The sequence below is a fragment of the Protopterus annectens genome, chromosome 7.part0, assembly GCF_019279795.1.
Source record: "Protopterus annectens isolate FY-2018-M chromosome 7.part0, PAN1.0, whole genome shotgun sequence".
Classification (NCBI taxonomy): domain Eukaryota; kingdom Metazoa; phylum Chordata; order Ceratodontiformes; family Protopteridae; genus Protopterus; species Protopterus annectens.
Genome location: NC_056739.1, coordinates 1,046,040,850 through 1,046,064,934, shown reverse-complemented (window position 1 = coordinate 1,046,064,934; position 24,085 = coordinate 1,046,040,850). Strand labels below are relative to the sequence as shown.

At 42.6% G+C, this 24,085-nt stretch overlaps 1 protein-coding gene across 2 annotated transcripts in view; it reads right to left on the bottom strand.

Annotated features, from left to right (window-relative positions):
- Positions 1 to 24,085, bottom strand: part of CEP152 (centrosomal protein 152) — a 2,961,597-nt gene that overhangs the window by 1,903,851 nt on the left and 1,033,661 nt on the right. For both annotated transcript variants that reach the window (XM_044077591.1, XM_044077592.1), the window contains exon 8: positions 6,905 to 7,044. In XM_044077591.1, the coding sequence (XP_043933526.1) occupies positions 6,905 to 7,044 (140 nt within the window). The remainder of the gene's footprint in view (positions 1 to 6,904; positions 7,045 to 24,085) is intronic.

Below are 24,085 nucleotides of genomic sequence, written 5' to 3'. Positions count from 1 at the left end.
CAAAACGGTTGCTTTCTGGATAACTTGAGGGATCAGAGGAAAAGGAGGAAAGGCATAAAGAAGTCCCTGGGGCCAATCCTGGGTCAGAGCGTCTCTGGGGATGGCCTGGCAGTGGGAAGAGAGAGAAGAAGTCTGGGCATTTGCTGTTTTGGGGAGTAGCAAAAAGATCGCAACATGGACGACCCCATTCCAGAAAAATCTCTTCCACTATAGATTGCTTGAGAGACCACTCGTGAGGCATGAGAATAGCTCTGCTCAATCTGTCCGCTAAAATGTTGGTTTTCCCAGGGATGTGCGCTGCTACCAGAAACCGATGAGAGGAGATCGCCCATTGCCAAAGTCTGAGCGCTTCTCGACACAAGGGGTAGGACTTGGTTCCGCCCTGTTTGTTGATATACCAAACTACAGACATGTTGTCTGTGTGGACTGCAATTGTCCCTACGGGAAGAAAGTCGTTGAGGGCTTGCAACGTTAAAAGCACTGCTCTCATCTCTAGGACATTTATGTGCAGGTGGTATTCTAAAGGTTGCCACGTCCCATGAACCATCCTGCCCTGATAATGACCCCCCCCACCCGATCAGGGAGGCATCCGTAGTGACAGTGGCTACCGGAGATGGGGGTACAAAGAGTCTGCCTTGGTGAATCTGGGGAGAAGCGATCCACCAAGCAAGATGATTCTTGCAAATCTGTCTCACCAATATTTGGTGACGCATTGGAAGTTGTTGGTAAGACCACTGAGTGAACAACATCCATTGAAGAAGGCGCATATAGAAGCGAGCCAGGGGAAGAAGGGTAATGGCCGCAGCCATGAGGCCTAACACCTTTAGAACCATTCTGGCCTGTACCTTCTTGTTGGCTAGAATGATCCTGACATGACTTTGAATGTCTGAGATTCTTTGATCTGTAAGGGTAGCTGACATCCGAACAGTGTTTAAGTTTGCGCCTATGAAAGTAATAGACTGGCAGGGCAATAAGGATGATTTTTCGGAGTTGATCGAGATGCCCAATTGAGAACAAAGATTTATTGTGTAATCCCTGGCTTGAACAAGCTGATGCCTGGTGGTGGCTGACAGGAGCCAGTCGTCGAGATACGGAAACACCTGGAATCCTTGACGTCTCAGGTGAGCCGTGACCACTGCCATACATTTGGTGAACACTCTGGGGGGCTGTAGTGAGACCAAAGGGCAGGGCTCTGAACTGGAAATGACTGGGCCCCAGCCGAAAGCGGAGGAATCTCCTGGAGCGTCGGTGAATTTTTATGTGATAGTACGCATCCTGAAGATCTATTGAGCACATCCAGTTGTCCTTCTGTAAGAAGGGCAGAATTGACTGAAGAGTGACCATTCGGAATCTTGTCTTCCTCACAGACTTGTTGAGTCTGCTGAGATCCAATATTGGTCTCCAGTCTCCCGTCTTTTTGGGGACCAAAAAGAACCTTGAGTAGATTCCGGGCTCTGAATGATCTGTTGTAACTGGCTGAATGGCTCTTTTTTGCAGTAGTTTTAAGACTTCTAACTCTGCAATTTCCCTTAGACCGGGTGGTACATCTGGAAGGGAATTTGAGTGATAGAAAGGACTTTCCTCGAAAGGAATTCTGTAACCCTCGGATATGATCGACTGTACCCATCTGTCTTGAGTGAGGGAACGCCAGGCTTCTGGGTACAGCGATAGTCTTCCCCCGACTGCCTCCAAGGATGGACAGCCGGGCAACACCTCAGGGATGCTGAAAGGGCTTGTCAGAGAGAGGCTCTCTGCTTCCCTGGTTTTGTGGACCCCGTCTGCCTCTAGAGCGGCGTCTGTTATTGTTACCCCCTCTGCCTCTAGGGGTAAACTGACCACGTGAATCCAGCGTGACTCCTTGGGATTTGCGGAACCACATTTTGCCACCCTTCTGTCCTTTGGGGTAAGGTCTAGAAGGAGTGGAAAAACGGACCCCTACGGCAGAAAGAGTCTTGCCGTCCTGCTCACACCTGGTCAACGTTTCCTTCACTTGAGGGCCAAACAAAGCTGACCCATCAAAGGGAGAGTTTGTGAAGGACGCCTTAAAGGATCTGCAAAATTACAGAGCCGCATCCAGGCTTGGCGCCTAAGAGCCACACTAGTACCAGCGGCCATACTCGCACTATGAGCAGCATATGATATCAGTAGCATGGAGGAGTTAGCAATAGAATTAAGGGTTCCTAGCTGCGAAGCAATTTTTTCTTGAGCCCCTGCAGCTGTAGGATCCTGTACTACTTCACCTAGCTCCTTAAGGATATCCCTCTGGAGTCTGGTGAAGTGACATAGGTAGTTCAGCGAACGCATAGCAAAGGTCGCTGAAGAGAACATCCGCTTACCATATCTATCCATGGTCCTAGAGTCCTTATTAGGAGGATGGACAGGTACGGAAGGATCTGCAAGTTCCTTCTTAGTGGCAGCCGCCACCACCATGGCATCAGCAGGGACACCTTTTGTGAGGAATTGCCTGTCCGACGGAGCAGTAATAAATTTAGAAGGCCTCCTAGGGACTGGCTCTACTGAGTCAGGAGCAGCCCACGCCTTTCGAGCAATAACCTGCATAAGGGGGGTCGAAAGGCGGAGACACCCAGGAGGTGGAGGGCTGAGATCCAAACGCCTCCAGGTATACTGACTCATCCTCAGAGGGATTATTGGTGGGCCAGTTTCCCCTCTGTCTAAGGAGTTCTAGGATGTCTGAAAAGAAGACATCCTCAGAGGGGGATCTTGGGGATCCCTCTGACTCATCTAAGTCAGTATCTGAAGTGATAGACTCGGGGGAGTCTACGTGTTTCCCCTTACAGGTCCTCTTTCGCGGAGGATCTCCTGACAGATCAGGAGAATCCTCAGAAGAGGGGGTTCTTCCCAGTGGGGAAACCTGAGGCGGAGGATCTCTGGGTCCGGGAGCAAGAGAAGTGGCAGAGATGTCAACAGGCACCATAGAGGGAGGAGCTAAGGGAACAGACTGCTGGCTGAGTCCAGTGGCCAGCACACTCTTCATCACCTCGAAGGCTCCCCTCCCAGGGAGGTCCGAGAGAACCCGTTCCGAAGAACCAGGAACTCCAGGACCCACCGAAAGGGAAGGCTCCGAGGCAGATGTCGGAGCCAAGCTCACCAAGGCCGAGGCTCCAAGGGGAAGAGTGGGGTTGGACAAGGGTCCGATCCCACTCACCCCCTCGGAGGAGACCAGGGAAGCCCGACCACCGAATCCCTCTAAGGAAGGTCTGGAAGAGGAGATAAGAGTAGAGGCTGAAAGAGCAGAAGGGGGTATCTGTCCCTCAGCCGTAGCAGAAACCATTCCCGAAGACTCCAACTCCAAACTCTGTGGTTGAGTCGAAGGAGGAACTGCAATGGGGTGTGGACTAATAGTCGTCTGTTGAGACGGACTATGTAGCATTTGGGCCAGTGCCTGTGATTTTACTAATCTACTGACCACTCTCTCTAAATCATGGTCAGAAAGCCTGGATGACCTGGATGATCGGCTCCGATGGCTCCGTTCCGAGAGGAGAGGAGAAGCCGGAGCCGAGAGTATCGGCTCCAAGGAAGGGGACCTAGACCTCTTCCTCGAAGGAACCATCGGAGCCGAAGAAACCTTGGAAGCTGCCGGAGCCAACAACTTCTCGGCACCGACAGAAGGTTTCGATGCATCGGCTCCGGCCGGAGCCGATACAGCCATAAACGTAAGGGTGTCGGAGCCGATCGGCGCCGACACCGAAGCCTGAGCCACATGGTGATCCGAACCGATCGGAGCCGACACCAACGTGGTCGAACCGGAATCGGCACCGAAGGTTTGTGCAAACCAGAATCGGCTCCAGCCGGAGCCGATCTCGACTCTGAAAGAGTCGGAGCCGAGGCTGCAGGCTTGGACACAGAAGCCTGGGCCTTGGAAGACTTAGAAGTCTTAGATGGAGCCGACTTAGCTCTGGCTAAAAGAATGACAAATCGCACAGGAGTCCTGGGTAAAAGAATGACAAATCGCATGGGGAGTCCCAGGAGAGCCCAGTCCGGCTTAAGAAGTGTGACCCCTGTCAGAGACTTATTTCTCCTTTCCTGCAGGACTCTCTGGCTAAAAGAATGACAAATCGCACAGGAGTCCTGCAGGTGGAGAGGTCCCAGGCAGTAAAGGCAAGAAGTGTGACCGTCTGTCAGAGACATTTTCTGACAGCACGAGTCACAGTTCTTAAAGCCTGAGACCCTTTCCTTAGACATGTTGTAAACACACACACACAACACTTGTCCAAGAAAATTTTACAATCCCAAAAGGGAAAAAATATTGTCTCACAAACACACACACACACCCTAACAAGGGGGGGGATGGGAGAAGGCCTGACTAAAAAGTTTTAGTAGAGAGGGAAATTTAGTCAGGAAAGGACTAAAACTAGTCTAAAACTATTAATTTTAACTTTAAAAATGAGTTTAAACTGAAAAAAGGGGCAAGGAAGTAGTGTATAAATCACTTACCAGGAGCTGGTAAAAGGAGGACCTCATCAGCGAAGCGGCAAACGAGATCTGGGTACTTACCGCCTTGCATCATGGGATATGGGGCTGCCTCAAGCTGGTAAAAGTGACTCTCGAGCTTAGCAAGTGCCGAGTCGAACCCATCAAGCAAGAATGAAGGCGAGATTGACAACTTAACATAATGTATTTTTATTGAAAAATGGTAAGTACTTTCACGGCAATATGCCACTTCATCAGACTATATAAAACCACCATTAAAATTCACATTTAAATAGTACATTCAAATCATCTGCAACCAATCAGGAATAGAGAATAAAACAAATGTAGCCAATCACATTACCATTTAAACTACATACCTACTGGTCATTCATAATTTCTGTACATTTAATAAATTAACGGACGTGCCTTGAGCACTGGTTTTAAAGACACACAATCATTTAATCCTGACAACCTATCAGCTTGTTGATCCAAAATCCATTTCAATTCAACTTCATCAGTTCTGTTCACAAGATCTCCACCTCTAACATCTTCTGTAACTAACTCTAGTACAAGACATTTAAAACTGATCTGTGCCATATGCACAAACATGTCTACCTACAGCATTATTCATTTTACTATTTCTAATATCATTGCTATGTTCAAGTACTCTTTCCTTTAATAAACAATTGGTCTTGCCAACATAATATATGTCACAGCGGGTACAGTTAGCATAATAAATAAGATTACGACTTTTACAATCAGCATAGAAATCCAGTAATTCGTCACGTAAAGCATGCATTTGTTCATCATAAAATAACCTGCCCATAATCACTACACTTCTACCTTTATCTGCTGGTCGAATCTCATAGCCCAATACCTTACATGAACGAGGTGTTGGTGCATCTACACAATGTCAAGAACCTAAGGTTCTTCTGACATTCTAGTGATGTAGATATACGTTGTAACACTATTAAGAAAAATTGGCCACTCAATGCTAGATGAAGACTTGAAGAAAGTGTTGGACACTTCACAGAGTTTTTCATTTAAGAACAAGCTTTCATTAAAATTTCAATTATATTATAGGAAGCACCATGTTCAAAGGTATACAATTTCAGAAATGCACTTCCCTTGTCATGGTTGCAGTGCATGCAGTTTTATTATTTCAACTTCATATATATCACATTAGATATTAGGTAACAGATCGAAACTGGATTTCTATGCTTAACAGTGGCCTTGGGCAACATTAAACATGGAGCATTCCACACAATCCACAGCACTAGGCAGGGTAAGGGGCAAATTCTGAGCTCCTCATTGTACCATGATCTTTGTAAAAATACTCTTCCTACACCACTGTGAGTTCAGTGTTTCAGAAGTTGACATTCCCATCCATTTTAAAATGTCAGTCATATGAAGTACATATATATATATATATATATATATATATATATATATATATATATATATATATATATATATATAAATACACATGTCTACTATCATTTCAGAGATTGCTGCAATAATACATCACTAAATAATGTGAGACAATGCCAAGGATTTCTTGTTCGAACACCTGGACTTTATGCCCTTATGGACCCATGTTACCATTTGTTCCTGTGTCTGTGCAGGTCAGGGGATTCAATATTAGACACTGCTCGAACAGGTAGTCCTCGGCATTCTTGTTTTGCGACCTTACAGTCATATTACTTAGTGATTCGGCATTGTAGCAATCGCTAAACGATAGTAAACTATATATATATATATATATATATATATATATATATCTGGATCAAAAAGCATGTTAAGAATTTGCAGCACTGAAGTACTCCTTAAGGAACTCAGATTTTTAAGGAAAACTTCCCTCATTGTAATGCGTCAAAAAAATAATAATAATGAAGTCCAGCTCCATTTAGAAACTAAAGAACACACACTAATCACTATACCACTATTCTAGATGGTATTTTATGTTTGTATCCAGAATAACCCAATGACAACTGCCATACTGACATTTATTTTTCTTTTCTTTTTCAGCCTCACATTCTTTCTCCCAGAGTGCAATCTGCCGCCTCATAATGTGAAACAGCCTAGACAAGTTTAGATGCTTTGTCTTTCCATTCCTTTAGAAGAGAAATAATTTACGTGGTAAGACTAAGAAGTTTGATAGTTACATTATTAAAATATACAGGAGCTGATAAATCAAATCAGATTGCCTTTTGCTACTTTAGATGTCTGGATCAATAAAAGGTGCAGGAAGAATGGATCTCCATTTAAACCATAAAAACTATCTGCTGCAGTAAAAATACTTTGTGTCGCACTATGACAATAAGCAAGGTCAAATACAATCACTGTTTTTCTGTTTTTAAAAGAAGAATAATCAGTAGGGTCATGAAAAATATAAAAGGGAAGTTACCATCAGGTAAGTTAAGAGGGATGTTAATGTCTCAGTAACAAAAAACACAAATACAAAATCTCCTACCTCTTCTTCACTGTTATTCAGAGTTTCCACTTTTGCTTCCAGCGCTTTTACCTGTCCTTGTAGCAGTACTTCTCTGTCTATGCCTTCCTGAACCAACCTCTTTGATTCTTGCAAGCTTAATAATAAACCATCTTTTTCATCTAAAAAAAGAAAGCAAATTCAATTTTAAATTATAAAAATAGTCAACTACATCAATTATTGCTCATTTATCTGCTAGTTGTAAAACAGACAAATTAACGGGTAAAGAGGTCACACAGACAAGCCACTCATAAAACCTGCAAGACCAGACAAATCAGTTTTCACTGTATAATACTTTAAAAACCTTCATTAGGGCAGGCCCATGGAATAGGTGCAAATGGCCTCAAAGACATACCAGGGTTTCGGCTACATAACTTCTGAATGTTGTAGGTTGCATGTCATTATGTATTAATTCCATGATGATTGTTTTCACAGCCTTACAGATGAGGATGATCGCGCTTATGGGTCTATAATTACCCAGGTTGACTCATACTCCAACCTTTGCATAAGGGGATTACTGTTGCTGCTGTCCCTCATTCAAATGGCATGAATACCATTTGGAAGCTGATATTGAATAGTCTCTACAGAGGGTCTGACAAGTCCTGTTTCAAGGGGCCCAGTAGGTGGCTCAGTATGCTATCTGGCTTCACTGAAGTAATGCTTTTACCCTTAAAAATTGCCTTAAGGACTTATTCTTGGAAAATCTATGGGAGAGCTGTAGATGTGGGTTTGAGATCTGGGAATATAGGAGGGGTGAAATTACAGCTAAATTTGTCTGCTAATGATTGCCTACTTCCTCTGGGTCCAAATATGTGATGACATTTACTATTAGTTCTGTGTATTATTTCTGAGGTTTCTAAACTAAAGAAGACTTTGTGATTATTATTTACCTGGGTGGTTATTTTTACCTCGTATCTGGCCTTGGTTACTTTGATCAAGGTTCACAGTTCCCTGTTAGGCTTTAATAATCTTAAGAATTAAAGTTTGTTGTTTACGTGTAATGAGATTTTTTTCATTTATTATAAAAGTCAGTTTTATATTCAGATTCCGCCACAGGAGTTTATTCTAAAATTTTGCATTTCATTTACTTCGGAAGGGGACAGATGTGTCTATGCAGCTATTTACTTATGCAAAGAATTCAGTTGTAAATGTTTTCGCATACACAGTGGGATCATCAGGTTTGAGGGATATTTTGAAATTGGTCAGGTTATCAACTCACTTTTAGTGAATTAGTCTTAGCATAATCTCTGAATACCAAGGTATTGGAAGATGCTTTCTGCTTTGGTCTTAGTGTGCATCTAACAGATTGGTGATCCTTTTTGACCAGAGAGGAAGCAAAAATTGGTGGGGAGCAAAGCAGTTCCATATTGGGAAGGATAAAGTCTAGGATTTTATTGCCAGGGTGCAGACTAACTGTTCTAAAGAGTTTGTATTGAGTAAGTCTAGAAATTTTTGGGCCTACACATTTGAGGCTGGCACCCAATTAAAGTATGGGTAGTTGAAGTCTCTGAATAGAATGGTGTTTGGCTTAATACATATGAACTCCAATGATGGAGACGTAGGTGTCCTATAGCTAGCTATGATATAATGAGATTTATTAATAAGTTAGGCATGGAGTAATTTGAATTTGCTATGTTGTTTAGAGAATCGTGAGGTAAAATGTTTGAGAAAGTGGAGATATGGCCACCTTTAATGCCTTCCTCAAATGTTGTGGGCCTCATTGTGTGATACACATTAAAACCTGCAGTGATGGAGTGTTTTTACTGGTCTTAAACCAAGTCTCTCTGTGACAATGCAAATATAAATGTTTTCCAGGGTAAATAGTGCCTTGTAAGGAGTAGGATTTTTGTTAAGACTCTTCGTGTTGTTTTGTTAACGCTGGAACCATTAGAAGACTGATGCTGCCTAAAAGGCACTACTGAAGTACACCACAATTTAACCAATATACAAAAGCCTTGTTGAATAGGTACAGGCTATCCCTGGTAAAGCTGTTAAAATGGTATACCATCTTCTCCCAGGCAGATATTTATTGCAACCCCTTTGAATGACACAGTAAGTTAAGCCAATCGCTGAAGTCAATAATCTTTTGTTGGGATTGCAGCATCAGTCCTGGTGGTGGTGAATACTGTTCATGGCTAAGTTTAGCATCAGACACATATTCCAACAGCTCAATCATATTCCTCTTCATATAGTTCAGACAGGTACACTTCAAATCATTTATACCCATCTGCACAATGACCGTGTCATGTCCACTTTGTGGTACAGGGACTTGAGTGCATGCATGATGGGCGAATCCTGGCATCTTACAGGCGGTTGCCAATAACCTTCTTGCATAGTTTAGTAAGTGGTGCATTGGTGGGTTTCACTAAGGAAACACCTATGACAAGGATGTTTGACTGTGGAGATATTCCTTATGGGCTTTTGAACTGAATCAATAAGACTCTTAGATGTCGGTTTTATGGTGGATGCCAGTTTTTTTTTTTTTTTTGTATTTATGTATGTTGCTGAAGGTACTTGCTCCTTAGGTAACATTTAGGAGGCCTTTGTGGTTTAGGTAAGTTACTTTTAAGAGCCTCAGCATATTTAGGTCTGTGCATTTGGTCTGTGTGACGTGTCATTGATTTAGTGTGGTGTTATGGGTTACAAACAACCTTTCTTCTTTTTTGCAGTGGCTTGGTGTGACAGTTTTGCCTACAGTAACAATATACAGCTACATCTCTCACATAGTGTCAGTTTAAGTAGTAGGTGGCTGTCAATACACAAGACTACTATTACATTGTCTCAGAATGCCCATTTCAACCAAGCTGGCTGTAGAGATGGTTAGACACTGCAAATTCATGGCTCCAGATGCTTACTAATGTGGCTGGGGGAGGGAGGGTTAGAATGGATTTACTGCACTGGGATCTGTCTGAAAGAGCAATCTTAAGTCTCTACATGAAGAATAATGTGCCTATTAGAGCAAGACCAAAGCCCCTTCGCACAATTATTGAGATCAAGGGTTTTGATTCGTAAGCAAAGTACTGATTTGTGGTACACATTGTGTATGGAGGAAATGTTTTTTGTACCTCACCTAATTGGGAGAAAACATAGTCCAGACTCACTACGTGACAATATATCACCACTTAACTCTGGGGTTTATACAGTTATAACTGGGAAGAGGATTTTACTAAGGTTCCTAAGACAAAATTCTAAAGTGAAAATGCTTGTGTCTGTTAAGTAGTGTGCTGCAATGTGCAAAGCACTGTCCCGCGGAAAAAACAAAAAATATACTTTAACGCAAGAATAAGTTGTAAAAGTAGGAAATCACAGGAAAAACATGTATTGACTAAATGGAGCTGTTATCAAACACATTTACAAAGGAGAACACCAAATATAACAAAATGGAGGCTGTATTAGCTACAGAACCAAACAGGCAACAAAGAATGCACTTAGTGTAGAAGGGCCAGTGTTGCTCTCAAACTTCCGTTACTACAAACTGTCTATGGAAACTCCGCCAGTACTCATCTTATCTGCTTATACTGCTAGAAACTATCAAATTAAACTGGACGTTTCCCTCCCCTTAGACTGCTAAAGTTCAAATCACCCTCATCTCCCATGCTGTTTACTTCCAATTAAACTACCTGTAAGGTTTACCTATTTCCTTTATTTTTTTAAATATGCTCATCCTACTCTTCTAGTATACAGAATCTTCCTACAAATTCACTTCATTACAACTAGTTTACTACCCTTTTTAAAGTACATTTGCATGTGTTTACTGTTATCTGTGTACGAATTGCTTTTGTTTGAGAACTTTGGATTAGAGTAGAGAAAGAACTGAGCCATTTAAAAAAAAAATACAGTATTTAAATTGATTTTAACTGTGTGGAAGGAATATTTAGCTGAACTGGAAGTTTTCACTCTGCTCTTCAGTGTGGAAGAAATATTAGCTGAACTGGTAGTTAGTCAGTGTTTGCTGAATTTTGTTATTTGCTAGTAATTACAGGTGTGGGGGTAGTCACATTCTTTGATTTCCTGTCCTTGCCTATTTAAGTGGTACAGTGTGAAATATTTTCTGCTTAAAAACTCAGCTTTGGCCGGCTAACAACTTGCTATATTCAACTGGACGTATAAGAGAATTTTAAGTACCTTTATCTGCTTTTTTTTTCAAAAAAATACAGTATTTAAATTGATTTTAACTGTGTGGAAGGAATATTTAGCTGAACTGGAAGTTTTCACTCTGCTCTTCAGTTTGTCCCACCCATCCTCCCTGTTTTTGTTTTGGTGTTAATCTTAGTGGCCTTGCAGCTGCCCGCCCCTCTTGTAAATTTGTGTTTGGATACTCCTTCTGGGCCCATCTCATTTGCTCACTCAACTGAGTGCAGTGAGATCATATTCTGATTTCAGGCACTCCTACTGTGTACAAAGAGAGCATCTGGGAAACAGAAAAAAAAAAAAAAAAAAATTTAAGCTTGTTTCCTGCCTTTCCTGTTAAGTGGTATAGACTATTTGTAGGCTTTTGAGCCCCCAAGCCCTTCTGTGTTGGAGGGAAGCCTTCCAGCTTAGTTTTTTTTTTCCCTATAACTAGCCAGTTTTCTAGTTTCAACACTCAAATCTGTTTCTTTGATCTCAGCACTTGTTCAGAAAAAAAAAAAAAATAATCTGCTTTTACTGTACTTGTGTTTCTACCTACTTTTTTTTACTTTTGCATCATCTTAAAAGTACTCAATTGTATTTATTACTGCTTGGTGTAACTCATTCTAAGCCTTCTGGTTTAAACACTTGGGCTTCGGACCAGTTGTTTTGCACTGAGAGGGTTTGTGGTCTGCACTGTAGTGGCAGAACAGGTAGCTTACATCCTTCTAGGTTGGGAACTGCTGATTGAGGGCTCAGTGTCTGTTATTCTAAAAGTGTATTAATTCTGGTTTAAGCACTTAGGCTTTCAGGCCAGTTATTTTACATTAAGAGGGTTCGTGGTCTGCACTCTTGTGGGAGGAGAGGCTGGACTCTGCCCTTCTGAGCTGGGAATTTCTGATTGAAGGCTTATAGTGCATGCATATCTGAACTGCTTCTTACTGAAGTTGGTGCGCCTTGTTTGCTGTGGCATAGACTGGATTCGGGCCTGCTGGATCTAGCTTTGTTTGTGTAACTTGAGCACTAATCCAGGCATTCTCTAAAGTATTCAATTGTATTTATTACTGCTTGGTAGTAACTTGATTAAAGTTTAGCTGTCATTCTAAGTCTTTTGGATTAAGCACTTGGGCTTCAGACCAGTTGTTTTACATTAGGAAGGTTTGTGGCATGCACTGTGGTGGCAGGACAGGTAGCTTTCATCCTTCTAAGTTGGGAACTGCTGATTGAGAGCCCAGTGTCTGTTATTCTTAAAGTGTATTAGTTCTGGTTTAGGCACTTGGGCTTCAGGCCAGTTATTTTACATTAAGAAGGTTTGTGGTCTGCACTCTTGTGGGAGAAGAGGCTGGACTCTGCCCTTCTGAGCTGGGAATTTCTGGTTAAAGGTTTATAGTGCCTGAATATTTGAACTGTATCTTACTGAAATTGGTACACCTTGTTTGCTGTAGCATAGACTAGATCCAGGCCTGCTGAATATAGCTTTGTTTATATGCTTGTTGTTTGTTTGCTTGTTATTTCCTGGAACGCTAATTCCACCTAATACGCGGCTTCTCAGCTTCTGTGGCTCACTAGTGATATCTGCATTGCTTACTGTACTTATTTCCTTGTTTCACTTGAAAGAAAGTTACTGTTTGTCGCTTTTGCATTTAAGTTACCTGTAACACATTGCACTTAAGTTACCTGGCACTTGCTCACTAAAGCAATTATATAAGTCAGCACTAAAAATTAAAAGCACTACACCCTCACTCCCCACTGGCCCTGGTTTTCAATTATTAAGGAATTCCCAATATTATTCTAGCATGTCCAAAGGTCAGTTGTCAATCTCCTCTCGGTCCAGCTGGTGAATCTGGGAATCTTGAGGCAATGTTACAACTGCCTCATGTACACAGACAACCCTCTCCTCCTCCCAACAAATTCCAACACATGTGAGAGATGCAACAATATAGCCAAACTGGAGGCTAAGCTCTCTCAACTCAGTACTGGCATAACCAGTCAGGAGGAGAAGGAAACCATACTCACTACAATTCCAGTCTCACATAGACCTACCACGACAGCAAACCAAACACATAATCACACAAAAACATACTCAGAGGCTCTAAATAAAGATCTGCCGAAGCAGCAGAGACCGCCAAAGCAGACACCCAAGCAGCCGCTACCCCAAAACAAAACACATGCAACACATATCTCACAAAGCCAGTGTGCCAAACAGTCACAGCCCTTAAGACTAAACAACACACCTGATACACTTGTAATAGGTGACTCTATCGTCAGGCACACTGACGTCCCGCTCACCAGACTGAACAAGGAGAGGGTCACTGTGAGCAGCCTGTCGGGTGCTAGGATCCGCCACATAACACAAGCACTCAGGTCACTCCAAGGCAAGTACAAATATGACTCAGTCATTGTCCATGCTGGTGTGAATGACCTGAGACGTACCTCCCTGGACTACATGAAAAGAGACATAAAGGAGCTCTCTGAGCATGTAGCCCAGGCCGGTATGACCCTGACCTTGAGTAGCATCTTACCCTCACCAAGAATGATGCCACAATATGAAGACAAGATGATCAATTTCAACAATTGGCTTAAGTACTGGTGTCATTCAAAGGGGATCCAATGCCTGTCAGCTTGGGATGATTATGCTCGACAAGCCACGATGCTTCGCTAGGGACGGCTTGCACCTGTCACCCCTGGGCTTTTGGATATTGGCAAAGGCTCTTGCTACCCCCATAGTGCCTTTTTTAGGCAAGGCTCAAAAGACAAACCCACCTCCATAGGTATCACAAGGGATAATTTATTTATTTATTTATTTATTTGCAGTTGGTTTACCAGGATAGTCCATTGGGCCAAGATGAACCCGTTTTCAATGGAGTCCTGGGGAGAAAAGCTCCAGTAATTTACACTAGGTTATACATTAAAAATTACAAAGTTTACAGTAAACAAGTTACACTAGGTTATACATATATATAGATTACAAAGTTTACAAGTGAACAACAAGTAAGTATAGTTCTAGAAACCAGGTTAAAATAGGGTTTTGGTTAAGATATAAAAATTTACAAGTGATACAATTTAGTGTGAGACAGGAGTTCTAGTATATAAAGGTACAATTTAGAGAGGGTGCAAAGTTAGTACAAGCTTAAGAGAGATGTTAGTACAAGCCAAGAGAGATTGTGGTAGGAGAGGTAGCATGGATGTGACCAGAGAGGTGGGCAATGTTTAGATGTGTAGATTATGTTGGGAGAGAACAGGAGCATTCCCACTGGGATAAAAGGTAAGAGTGAAGAGATTTTTTGAATATAGAGTGATTGGAGATGGTACGAATGAGTGGTGGGAGAGAGTTCCATAGACGAGCTAGACTATAGGATAGGAGTTTTTTCCCAGAGGGACGACTGGGTTTGTATAATTCTATTAGATTTTGGTTGTTAGATCTTAGTGTTCGGTTAGGTAGATGCATTTTAAAAGTAGAGGATAGGGATGGACAAAGTGAGGGGTTGAAGATGAGTTTATGTGCAAGAGTTAGTTGAGTGTAGGTGAGATGGTTGGATAGTTCTAGCCATTTTAGTTTGAGGGAAGAGCAGTGGTGACTAGAGGACTTGTGGCTAGTAGCGAATTTAGCTATTTTGTTGTAGCATGTGGAGAGTTGAGTTTTAAGGGAGGATTGAAGGTTAGTTAAGAGTGGAGCTCCATAGAGAAGGGAGGGGATAAGAAAGGAGGTAGCAAGAGTGATTTTGGTGGATGGTGTGAGATAGCGATTTTGTCGGTACAGCATACCTAATTTTTGATGTGTTTTCTTGATATTAAGTTGTAGGTGGGAGTTGAATTTGAGTTTATTATCAATTTGTACCCCAAGTAATTTAGTCTCAGTTACCAATTCCAAAGCTGTGTTGTTATGACTAGTGATAGAAAAAGTGCTAGAATGGATAGAGGTGTTTTTGGTGGGAGTGAAAATCATTAGCTTAGTTTTAGAGGCATTTAGTGCTAGGTGATTGCGATTCATCCATTGTTCTGTGATAGAGAATGCGTCTTGTGTTAGCTTTTGTAGTATGGGAAGGGATGTTGCAGAGCAGATAATAGTGGAGTCATCTGCATATTGAATGATATTTGAGAAAGGGATAGAGTTATGGAAGTCATTTATGAATATTTTGAAGAGGAGAGGACCTAATATGGAACCTTGGGGAACTCCTGTTGGGGTAGTAAGGAAGGAAGAGGTGGCCTTTTTCCATTTGACAGATTGGTATCTATTGGATAAGTAACTGGAGAACCAATTTAAAGAGGAGGGAGATAGGTTGAGTTGAGAGAGTTTAGTTAGAAGAAGTTTGTGAGAGATAGTATCAAAGGCTTTAGAGAGGTCAAGTAGGAGGGTCGAGACAATGTGTCCAGAGTCACGGGCTTTATTTACGATTTCCAGGAAGGAGAGTAGGGCTGTCATAGTACTATGACTAGGTCTAAAACCGTGTTGTGTTGGAGTTAATAGGTTATTGTCTATGAGATATGGTAGGATTTGTTGTTGGATACATTTTTCTAGGATTTTAGAGATGGGTGATAAGATGGCTATGGGATGAAAATTAGTTGTGTTGCTATTTTTGCCGCCCTTATGTAAGGGTATGATATAAGCCTTTTTCCAAATTTGGGGTACTATGGATTCTTGTATAGAGCGGTTGATTAGAATACTAATGGGGTAGGCAATGGATTCTGTGGCTATACTAAGAAAATATGATGGTAAGTTGTCTGGGGCGTTGGAGCATGGCTTAAGCTTCTGAAGGAATTTTTTAATGGTGGATATGGGAATAGGTTGTAGAGAAAAAGGAGAGAGAGGGAAAGGGAGGGTATTACAGAAAGGTAGTTGATGACAAGGAGAGAGTGAGGATGTTGGAGAAGAGGTAAGGGAGTAATTAGAGGAAGATGAGGGTGAGGTGGTGGGGGTGGTGTTGTTAGAGAATGTCGAAGTTAGTTTTGAAATAGAGTTGATGAAAAAGGAATTAAATTGTGAAGCTAAGTCTATGTCAGGAGCATTAGGGTCTGGGCTGGGGTTGTCAGTTTTGCCTGGACTGAGAAGGGTAGCGACTCCTTTCCAGAATTTCTGTGGGTTTGTTGTACTGCTGTTTTGAAGTTTAGAGAAGTAATTTCGTCGGTCAGTGGTAATAAGCTTTTTTACTGTATTTCTAAGTGTTTTATATTCATTTAGATGTAGGGGAGACTTATTTTTTCGGTAAGAAGTCCAAACGTTATCTCTGCGTTTCATGGTTATGAGAGTAGTTTTTGTTAGCCAAGGGGCAGTTTTGGTTTTTATTCTCTTAGTCTGTAAGGGGGCGTGAATGTCAAGGATTTTTAAGAAGGTTGAATTGAAGTGAGCAACAGCATTATCTAAGGGTAGAGTTTTTAAGGTGTTCCAATTTATTGATTTAAGGGAATCAGTGAAGGTTGTGGGGTTGAAATTTTTCTGGTTATGAAAAGTAATGAAATTATGGGTTTGGAGTATGGGTGAAGAGAGTCGATATGTGTAAATTGGTAGATGGTCACCAAGTGGGTCAGGGAGGGTGCCATTATCAGAATAATGCTGAGGGTGGGAGACTAAGATCCAGTCAAGTATGCTACCATTGGATAGGTTTTTTGAGGGGTGGGTTGTGGAGTTAATAAGCTGTGAGAAGTTGTAAAGGTTGATATTTAGTGGATTTGTGGGAGCTTGGATGGAGGCCCAATTGATATTCATGTCTCCCAAGACTATTATTTCATTTGAAATGTTAGAGGAGAGCCAAAGTAGGATATCTTCAAGTATTGTGATATTATTGCCAGGGGGAGTGTAGAGGGAGGCTATGCATATGTGTTTGTGTATATTAACCTGAAATAATGCTAGGAGTATTTCAGCATTGTTGAAGTGGGGAATCGGTTTGTTATATGGGGTAACAGACAAGGAGGATGAATATAGGAGAGCAACTCCACCTCCTTTTTTATGGGTTCTATCATTTCTTAAGATAGAATAGTTTGGTGGTATTATTTCAGAGTCTTTTATGTGGGGTTTTAGCCATGTTTCAGAGATGGATAGGAAGTCAGGTTTGGTATGAGTAAGCCATGCATGGAGATTTGGGATTTTCTTCACAATGCTTTGGGAATTTAGTGAGGTAAACAGCGGGTAGAGCCAAGAAAGGCAGAATCAGAGCGAGAAACAATCAACAATCAGTGGACTGTTTGTTGGAGAAGGTAAGTACAGGAAACAAGGGCTTATTAGGATAGAATAGTCAAGAGGACAGAAAGGGGGAGAGAAACAGTAGAGGTTACACTTGTAGAGAATGGTAAACACGTAAGAGATGTGTGGAGTCAGGAATGGAGGAGAGAGGGTGCCATTCAGTGGTCAAATGCTAAAAGTACACCTGTAATTCTCTTAGGGAAAACAGAGGGGTTTGGCTGCTGGCTTCCTGGTCAGGGAGCGTGCTGATAACCAAGCAGGGACTAGAATACAATATCACAATGATAAGGGTTAGCAGCAGTAACACATACTTCCTTAGTCCCTTCTTATTTCAAATTCCCTTTAAGGGGATGAGTCAGCAGAGCTTGGTATTTATTGCTATTTGGAGTGAGCGTCCAGGCCAGGCGAGGTCACAGGGGGTTTTCAGGGCAAGGAAGTTCCTTAGTCCCTTCTTATTTCAAATTCCCTTTAAGGGGATAAGAAACTAAGAGTAATGCTACTCAACGCCAGAAGTCTAAACCGCAAGATGCACGCACTCGAAACTCTCCTTAGCATGGAGAACATCGATATCTGTGCAGTAACAGAAACCTGGTTCAGGGCTCCCGAGAGCACCCCAGCACTACCAGGTTATACCTCATACCATGCTTTTCGGCCCCAAAACTTGGACCGAACCACAAAAGGAGGGGGAGTATCGATATTCATCAAAGATACCCACACCTCCAGGTTGGTGGCAAAGCACGAAGCATCAGAGACTATCCATGTGCAACTAACAGGAGGTAAACCTGCCTTCCAGTTTATAGCCTGCTACAGACCACCCTCCCAAACCCAGGAACCCCACTCGGCCTTCCTGAGAACACTGGAAAATATGAAGGTCTCTCCAAACACCATTATATTGGGCGACTTCAACTACCCAAACATAGACTGGGAGCATTACTCTAGCTCCAACACCTAGCCCAAAGGTTCCTAGAATTTATAAACTCAAATGCTATGGAACAACTTGTTACCACTCCCACAAGAGGGGAAAACATACTGGACCTGATCATCACCAACATGGGGACTCTATGCTCCAGACCAGAAGTGTATCCCTCACTGGTAAGATCAGACCATAAACTAATCTCACTGGATATTCACATCCCGACCCCACCCCTGCCCAGAAAACCACAGTGAAAAACTTCTCTAAAGCAAATTTCACACTCCTCAAAACTGAGGTGGAATCCTTCAAAGCCCCCGGCCTGTGGGAAATACAGCCCAGACCACAGAATCCTTTATAAACGCATTCTATGAACACCTTCAGGAATGCATGGATCATGCGATCCCAAATAAAACCAAGACCCAATCCTCCAAAGGCAGACGTCCTGTCTGGTGGACCCCAGCCATAAACAAACTATACAATAGAAGGAGGAAGCTACTAAATGATAAAGCAAAATCCCAAAACGGAAGGCATCACTGATCAGTATTAGCAAAAACTACGGGCACACATAAAATTGTCTAAGGCCAGCTTCGAGAGAAAAATTGCACAGGACACTAAGGATAATCACAAGGCTTTCTTTAGTTATGTTAGGAACCTGGGTGGTAATTCCCAGATATGCTCAGAATTAGTCCAAAATGACAAAAATACACCGAACCCACAGACATTGCCAACATCCTAGCTGACAGGTTCAGTGCAAACTTCTCCCTCCCCACCAAAAGGGCAAATATCTATCCCAGCAGAGTGCTGCCCCTGACATCTCAGATGCTCAGGTAAGAGCCGCCTCTCCAAAGCAAAAACACAGCATCAATGGGACCAGATGGTGTCCCGGCCAAGCCCTACATGAACTCAAAGAAGAGCTAAACCCAAACATAAAACTACTGTTCAATCTCAGCCTTACTACAGGATATGTGCCCAAAGAGTGGCGACAGCAACAGTGGTCCCTCTCCATAAAGGTGGTGCCTCAACGGATCCTGGAAACTATCGCCCATAAGCCTGACTAGCTTGGTCTGCAAAGCTATGGAAAGGATCATCATGGACCTCATAAATAAAGATATTGGGGACCTACAAACACTGGATCCTACCCAGTTCGGCTTTGTTAAGGGCAGATCCTGCCTCTTAAACCTGGTTGATTTCTTTGAAACAGTCACCAAGGCCATTGACGAGGGAAGGTGGTCCACACAGCCTACCTGGACCTCGCAAAAGCCTTCGATACAATACCCCACTCGGGCATTATAGATAAGCTCACCAGCTTAAATATAAACCCCTATGTCACTAGATGGATTGCAAACTGGCTCAAGGATAGAACCCACATGGTTAGAATTGCTGGAGCCATGTCAGACTCCAAACCAGTTACAAGTGGTGTCCCACAAGGCTCAGTCCTGGGACCTCTCTTGTTCGGTATATATTTCTCGGAGGTACAGGCCAACACGGAAGGACTGTGGCTGACCAAGTTCGCAGATGACTGCAAACTGGGTGCCATAATCGACTCTCCAGCCGACACAAGCATCCTCCAAAAGGGCCTCATAGAAACAGACAACTGGTGCCAGTGCCATGGCCTCAAGCTAAATGCCAAAAGTGTATAGTCATCCCCTTTGGCAAAAACAAAGTGCCCACAAATTACCACATAGGTGGAAATCCATTAAGTACAGAAGAAGTAATTAGGGACCTGGGGACCCAAGTTGATAGCAATCTCTCATTTGACAACCACGTGGCCAAAGTGGTTAGAAAACATTTTATATAGCCCACCTAATCATGAAGGGATTCACATCTAGATCAGGGGAGGTCATCGTGCCTCTTTACTCATCCCTCATCAGGCCCATAATTGAGTACAATGCCCCTTTGGGATGTACCTTACCAGACACCTGCAGCAACTGGAAAGACCCCAAAAGTACCTCACCAAGAGGATCAAAGGGCTCAAACAGATGCCATATGCTGCCCGGTTAAAGAAACTCCAGCTCTACTCAGTGGCATACCACCTGTTCAGAGGCGATCTGTGCCTGACGTATAAAGCCATGTCCAACCCGGAATTAATGGACATGCTGCACCTCAGAAAATCCAAATCCCATCGAGCTACGCGGTCGAGAGACTTGAACCTCAGCACTGAAATAAATAGGACATGCTGGAGGGACAGATTCATAACCCAGAGGCTCCCTTCACTCTGGAATAAAATCCCAGTCCAGGTTAGGCAGAGTCCCTCATTGACTCTCTTCAAGAGGAATCTTGATGAGTGGATGGGAGATCGTAGGTTTACCCCGGGTATCACTTCTGTGTCACAGTTAGATAGAGGCACAGTATACTAACCTCGAAAAAGGGCATAGCAAAATAAATTTAAAATGGGTGGCGAAAGCCAAACACATTCTGGCTAGGCTTATAAATGCCATAGGGCAGATAGCCTAGTATGAACCTATGAACCTATTTCTAGGCCGCTGATTATTTGCAGAACCTTGAAATGTGCTATTTTGCAATTGGCCAGCGGGCTTGTTTGAATTATTTTTGTACTATTTAAGTCGCTTGTGTATGCAAAGCAGTGTTTCTCAAGCAGCAGTTTTAATTGTGCTCTGTATAGATGCTGGCATTTAGAACCATAACTTTCTCAACATAACTCTGCTCAGTATTTTTGAAGTAGACTAATAGTCATTAGATGCAATAAGTGTCTCATTCATCTTCTTATGAAGATTTGCATTAGACGAGCAGCACTTAAATTAATCTCCTCCTAATCTTTTAGGCACTACTATCACTCCACAGCAGTAAGCAAATGGGATCCCAGATCTGCACTTTCCAACTGAATTTACAGTCAACTTGATTGAAATGGGCATCCAGAAACAATGTAGCAATTGTCTCAATCATTGGGCCAGATTCATTAACACCTGCACTAAGTGTACGCAATCTGTATAAGAACATCCCTACCTTATTTTTTGTGTTTTCTAGTCACTCAGAAAGATTACACTAAGTGTAGTACACTTTGTGGTAACCTTTGTTAATCCCCCCTTAACATTTAAGGCAGCAAGAAAATCAGTAAGAAAACTAAACTTAGGAGGAAGTAAGTGTGAATTATGCTTACGCTGTTTATTTACTCAGAATGGTGTATATTTAATGTAGATGTTAATGAATCCCAGGGACTGACAATCACAACTTAATCTGCCAGTGTGTGAGAGGAGTTATAAAATGTTACTGGAGACAAACCTTTCACGCAAAGCTACCACAAACTACAACGTAGTCCGGGATCACACAACACAACACAACACAACACTAAACCAATTTCAAACAAGCAGACCTACATATGCTAAGGCACTAAGAAGAAAACTATCTAAACTACAGTGGCTTTCCAAATGTAACTCAAGAAATCAGTATCCTCAGCAACTTCACAACACGCAGATCACATGAAATAAGAAGTTATGTACTCACCATAACATTCCATGTTTGTTATTCATAATCTCACCTTCATTCTTGCTGGTTGGGATCGGAACAGAGCATCGGTTCCAACTCATCCTATTACTAAAGCTCAAGAGTTTCCATTGATTCGAGGCTATACCCTATCCAATCATGCTTAGGGAAGATAACCCAGACCTTGTTTGCATACTACTAACACATTTTGAAATCATATACAAAGTCCCAGTGTTAATAGTTATTAGTCTGTGTCTCATGAGACAAGAAGGGAAGCAGAGAACACAATTCACAACCAATACAAAATTCCTCTTGATCCTCCAGGAGCGAAGGTTTGGGGGAAGGAGGGTAGGACACAAGAATGAAGGCAAGATTATGGATGACAAACATGGAACATTATGGTTCATAGGTTCATAGGTTCATACTAGGCTATCTGCCCGAGGGCATTTACAAGCCTAGCCCATCGTTTTGTGGCTTACGCCACCCCTTTAGTATGGGGAACTCCATAACTTGGTGAATACATAACTTCTTAATGTTATGTTATCCCACCTCACATTCATTCTTGCGGGTTGGGACAGCATCCCTAGCACCTTCTTTCTTGACTGGCTCAAGGGAATAAACTCTTCAGAACAGTGGAACCAAAGGAGGCCCTGTTCCGGGAGGCCATATCTACTTTGTAATGAGTGACAAAGGTATGAGGTTTGACCCATGTGGCTGCAGCACAGATCAAGTCTAAAGGTAATCTGGCCCGAAAGGCAGCCGAAGTTGACATAGCTCTTGTTGAGTGGCCTCTAATCTTTTCTGGCAGTTGTTTATGCTGAGAATTATATGCGTAGGTTCATAGGTAGGTACTAGGCTATTGGCCCTAGGGCCTATATAAGCCTAGCCAAATGGTACCCTGGCTTTTGCCACCCAAGAAAATGATTTTCCTGTGCTCCTGTCAAGCAGAGCCACAGAAGTGATCCCTGGGGTGAATTTCCTATCTCCCATCCAATCATCAATATTTTTCTTGGAGAGTGCTAATGAGGAGCTTTGTTTGATATAGATAGGTAGTTTGTTCCAGAGTATGGGAAGTCTCTGGGACAGGAATCTATCCTTCCAGCATGTTCTGTTTATTGCGGTGACAAGGTTTAGGTCCCTAGAGCATCTTGCTCGGAGGGGTTGGGATTTCTTCAAGTGGAGCATGTCCAACAGCTCTGGGTTTGACATAGCTTTGTATGTTAGGCAGAGATCGCCTCCAAGTAGGCGATATGCGACAGAGTAAAGCTGGAGTTTTTTGAGATGGTCTGCGTATGGCATCTGTTTGAGGCCTGTAATCCTCTTTGGGAGGTATTTCTGCGGCTTTTCCAGTTGTTGTAGATGTCTTGTGAGGTACATGATAGTGTCAGTAAGCCATTTTGACAAGGTAACTTTTGATACTGGTGCACCTTTCCTGTTATCTGAGAAGGAGACAAATAACTGGTCAGATTTTCTAAATTCTTTTGTTCTATGCAAGTAGAAGTGTAACTGCCTGTGGACATCCAGTTGATGTAGCTTATATTCTGACTTGTTGCCACAGTTTGGAAAGAAAACAGGCAGGTCAATGGACTGATTTAAGTTGGTCTCAGAACATACTTTGGGAAGGAATGAAGGATTAGTTCTAAGAGAGACTTTGTCTTTGTGAAAAACTAAATAGGGACGGCGTATGGACAGAGCTTGAAGCTCTGAAACCCTCCTAGCTGAAGTAATGGCTACCAAAAAGGCTGTTTTCCAGGCTAGAAATTTTAGTTGGCAAGCGGAAGCTGGTACGTATGGTGGGAGAATCAAAGTAGTCAGTACGAAATTGAGGTCCAAGGAGATGGTGGTTCCCTTACTGAAGGCCTTATTAAAAATGTACCTCTCAGGAAAGCTTTGCACAATCTGTGAGACATTATTTTTGATCCCATGTCTCCTATGTGGTAGATATAGCAGCTAATTGTACTAGTCTGGTAGCTGCTGCTGCTGCGCCTTCATTAAAAATGTCTGCTAAGAAATTAAAATTGTACTTACGGGGGCGGTGAAGGGATCTATGTGATTCAAGGAAGCTCAACAAGAAAACCTTTTCCATTTGCTAGCATAAACGTTTTCTAGTTGTTGTCTTATGAGATGAAACTAGAATGTGTCTCACTGCAGGGGATATGTCTGGAAGCCTGGGTAAGACTGGAAGTGGAGCAGCCAAGCTGTCAGTTTGAGGGTTTGGATAGAGGGATGGACTGATAAGTCAAAGATCTGGTACCGGGTGCAGAATCCACGGCTCTTCCCGGAGACAGGACCATAGGAAAGGAAACCAGATTTGACGAGGCCAGTACGGAGCGAAGAGTATTAACCTGCAACTCAATGATTTGGCTTTCTGTAGAACCTTGGGGATTAGTGAAAATGGGGGAAAAGGCATAAAGGAGTCCCGGGGGCCAATCGTGAATGAGTGCATCTCTTGGTGACTCCCCCGGAGGGGGGGATTAGAGCTAGGTAGTTGCTGCATTCGGTGTTCATGGACGTGCCATGG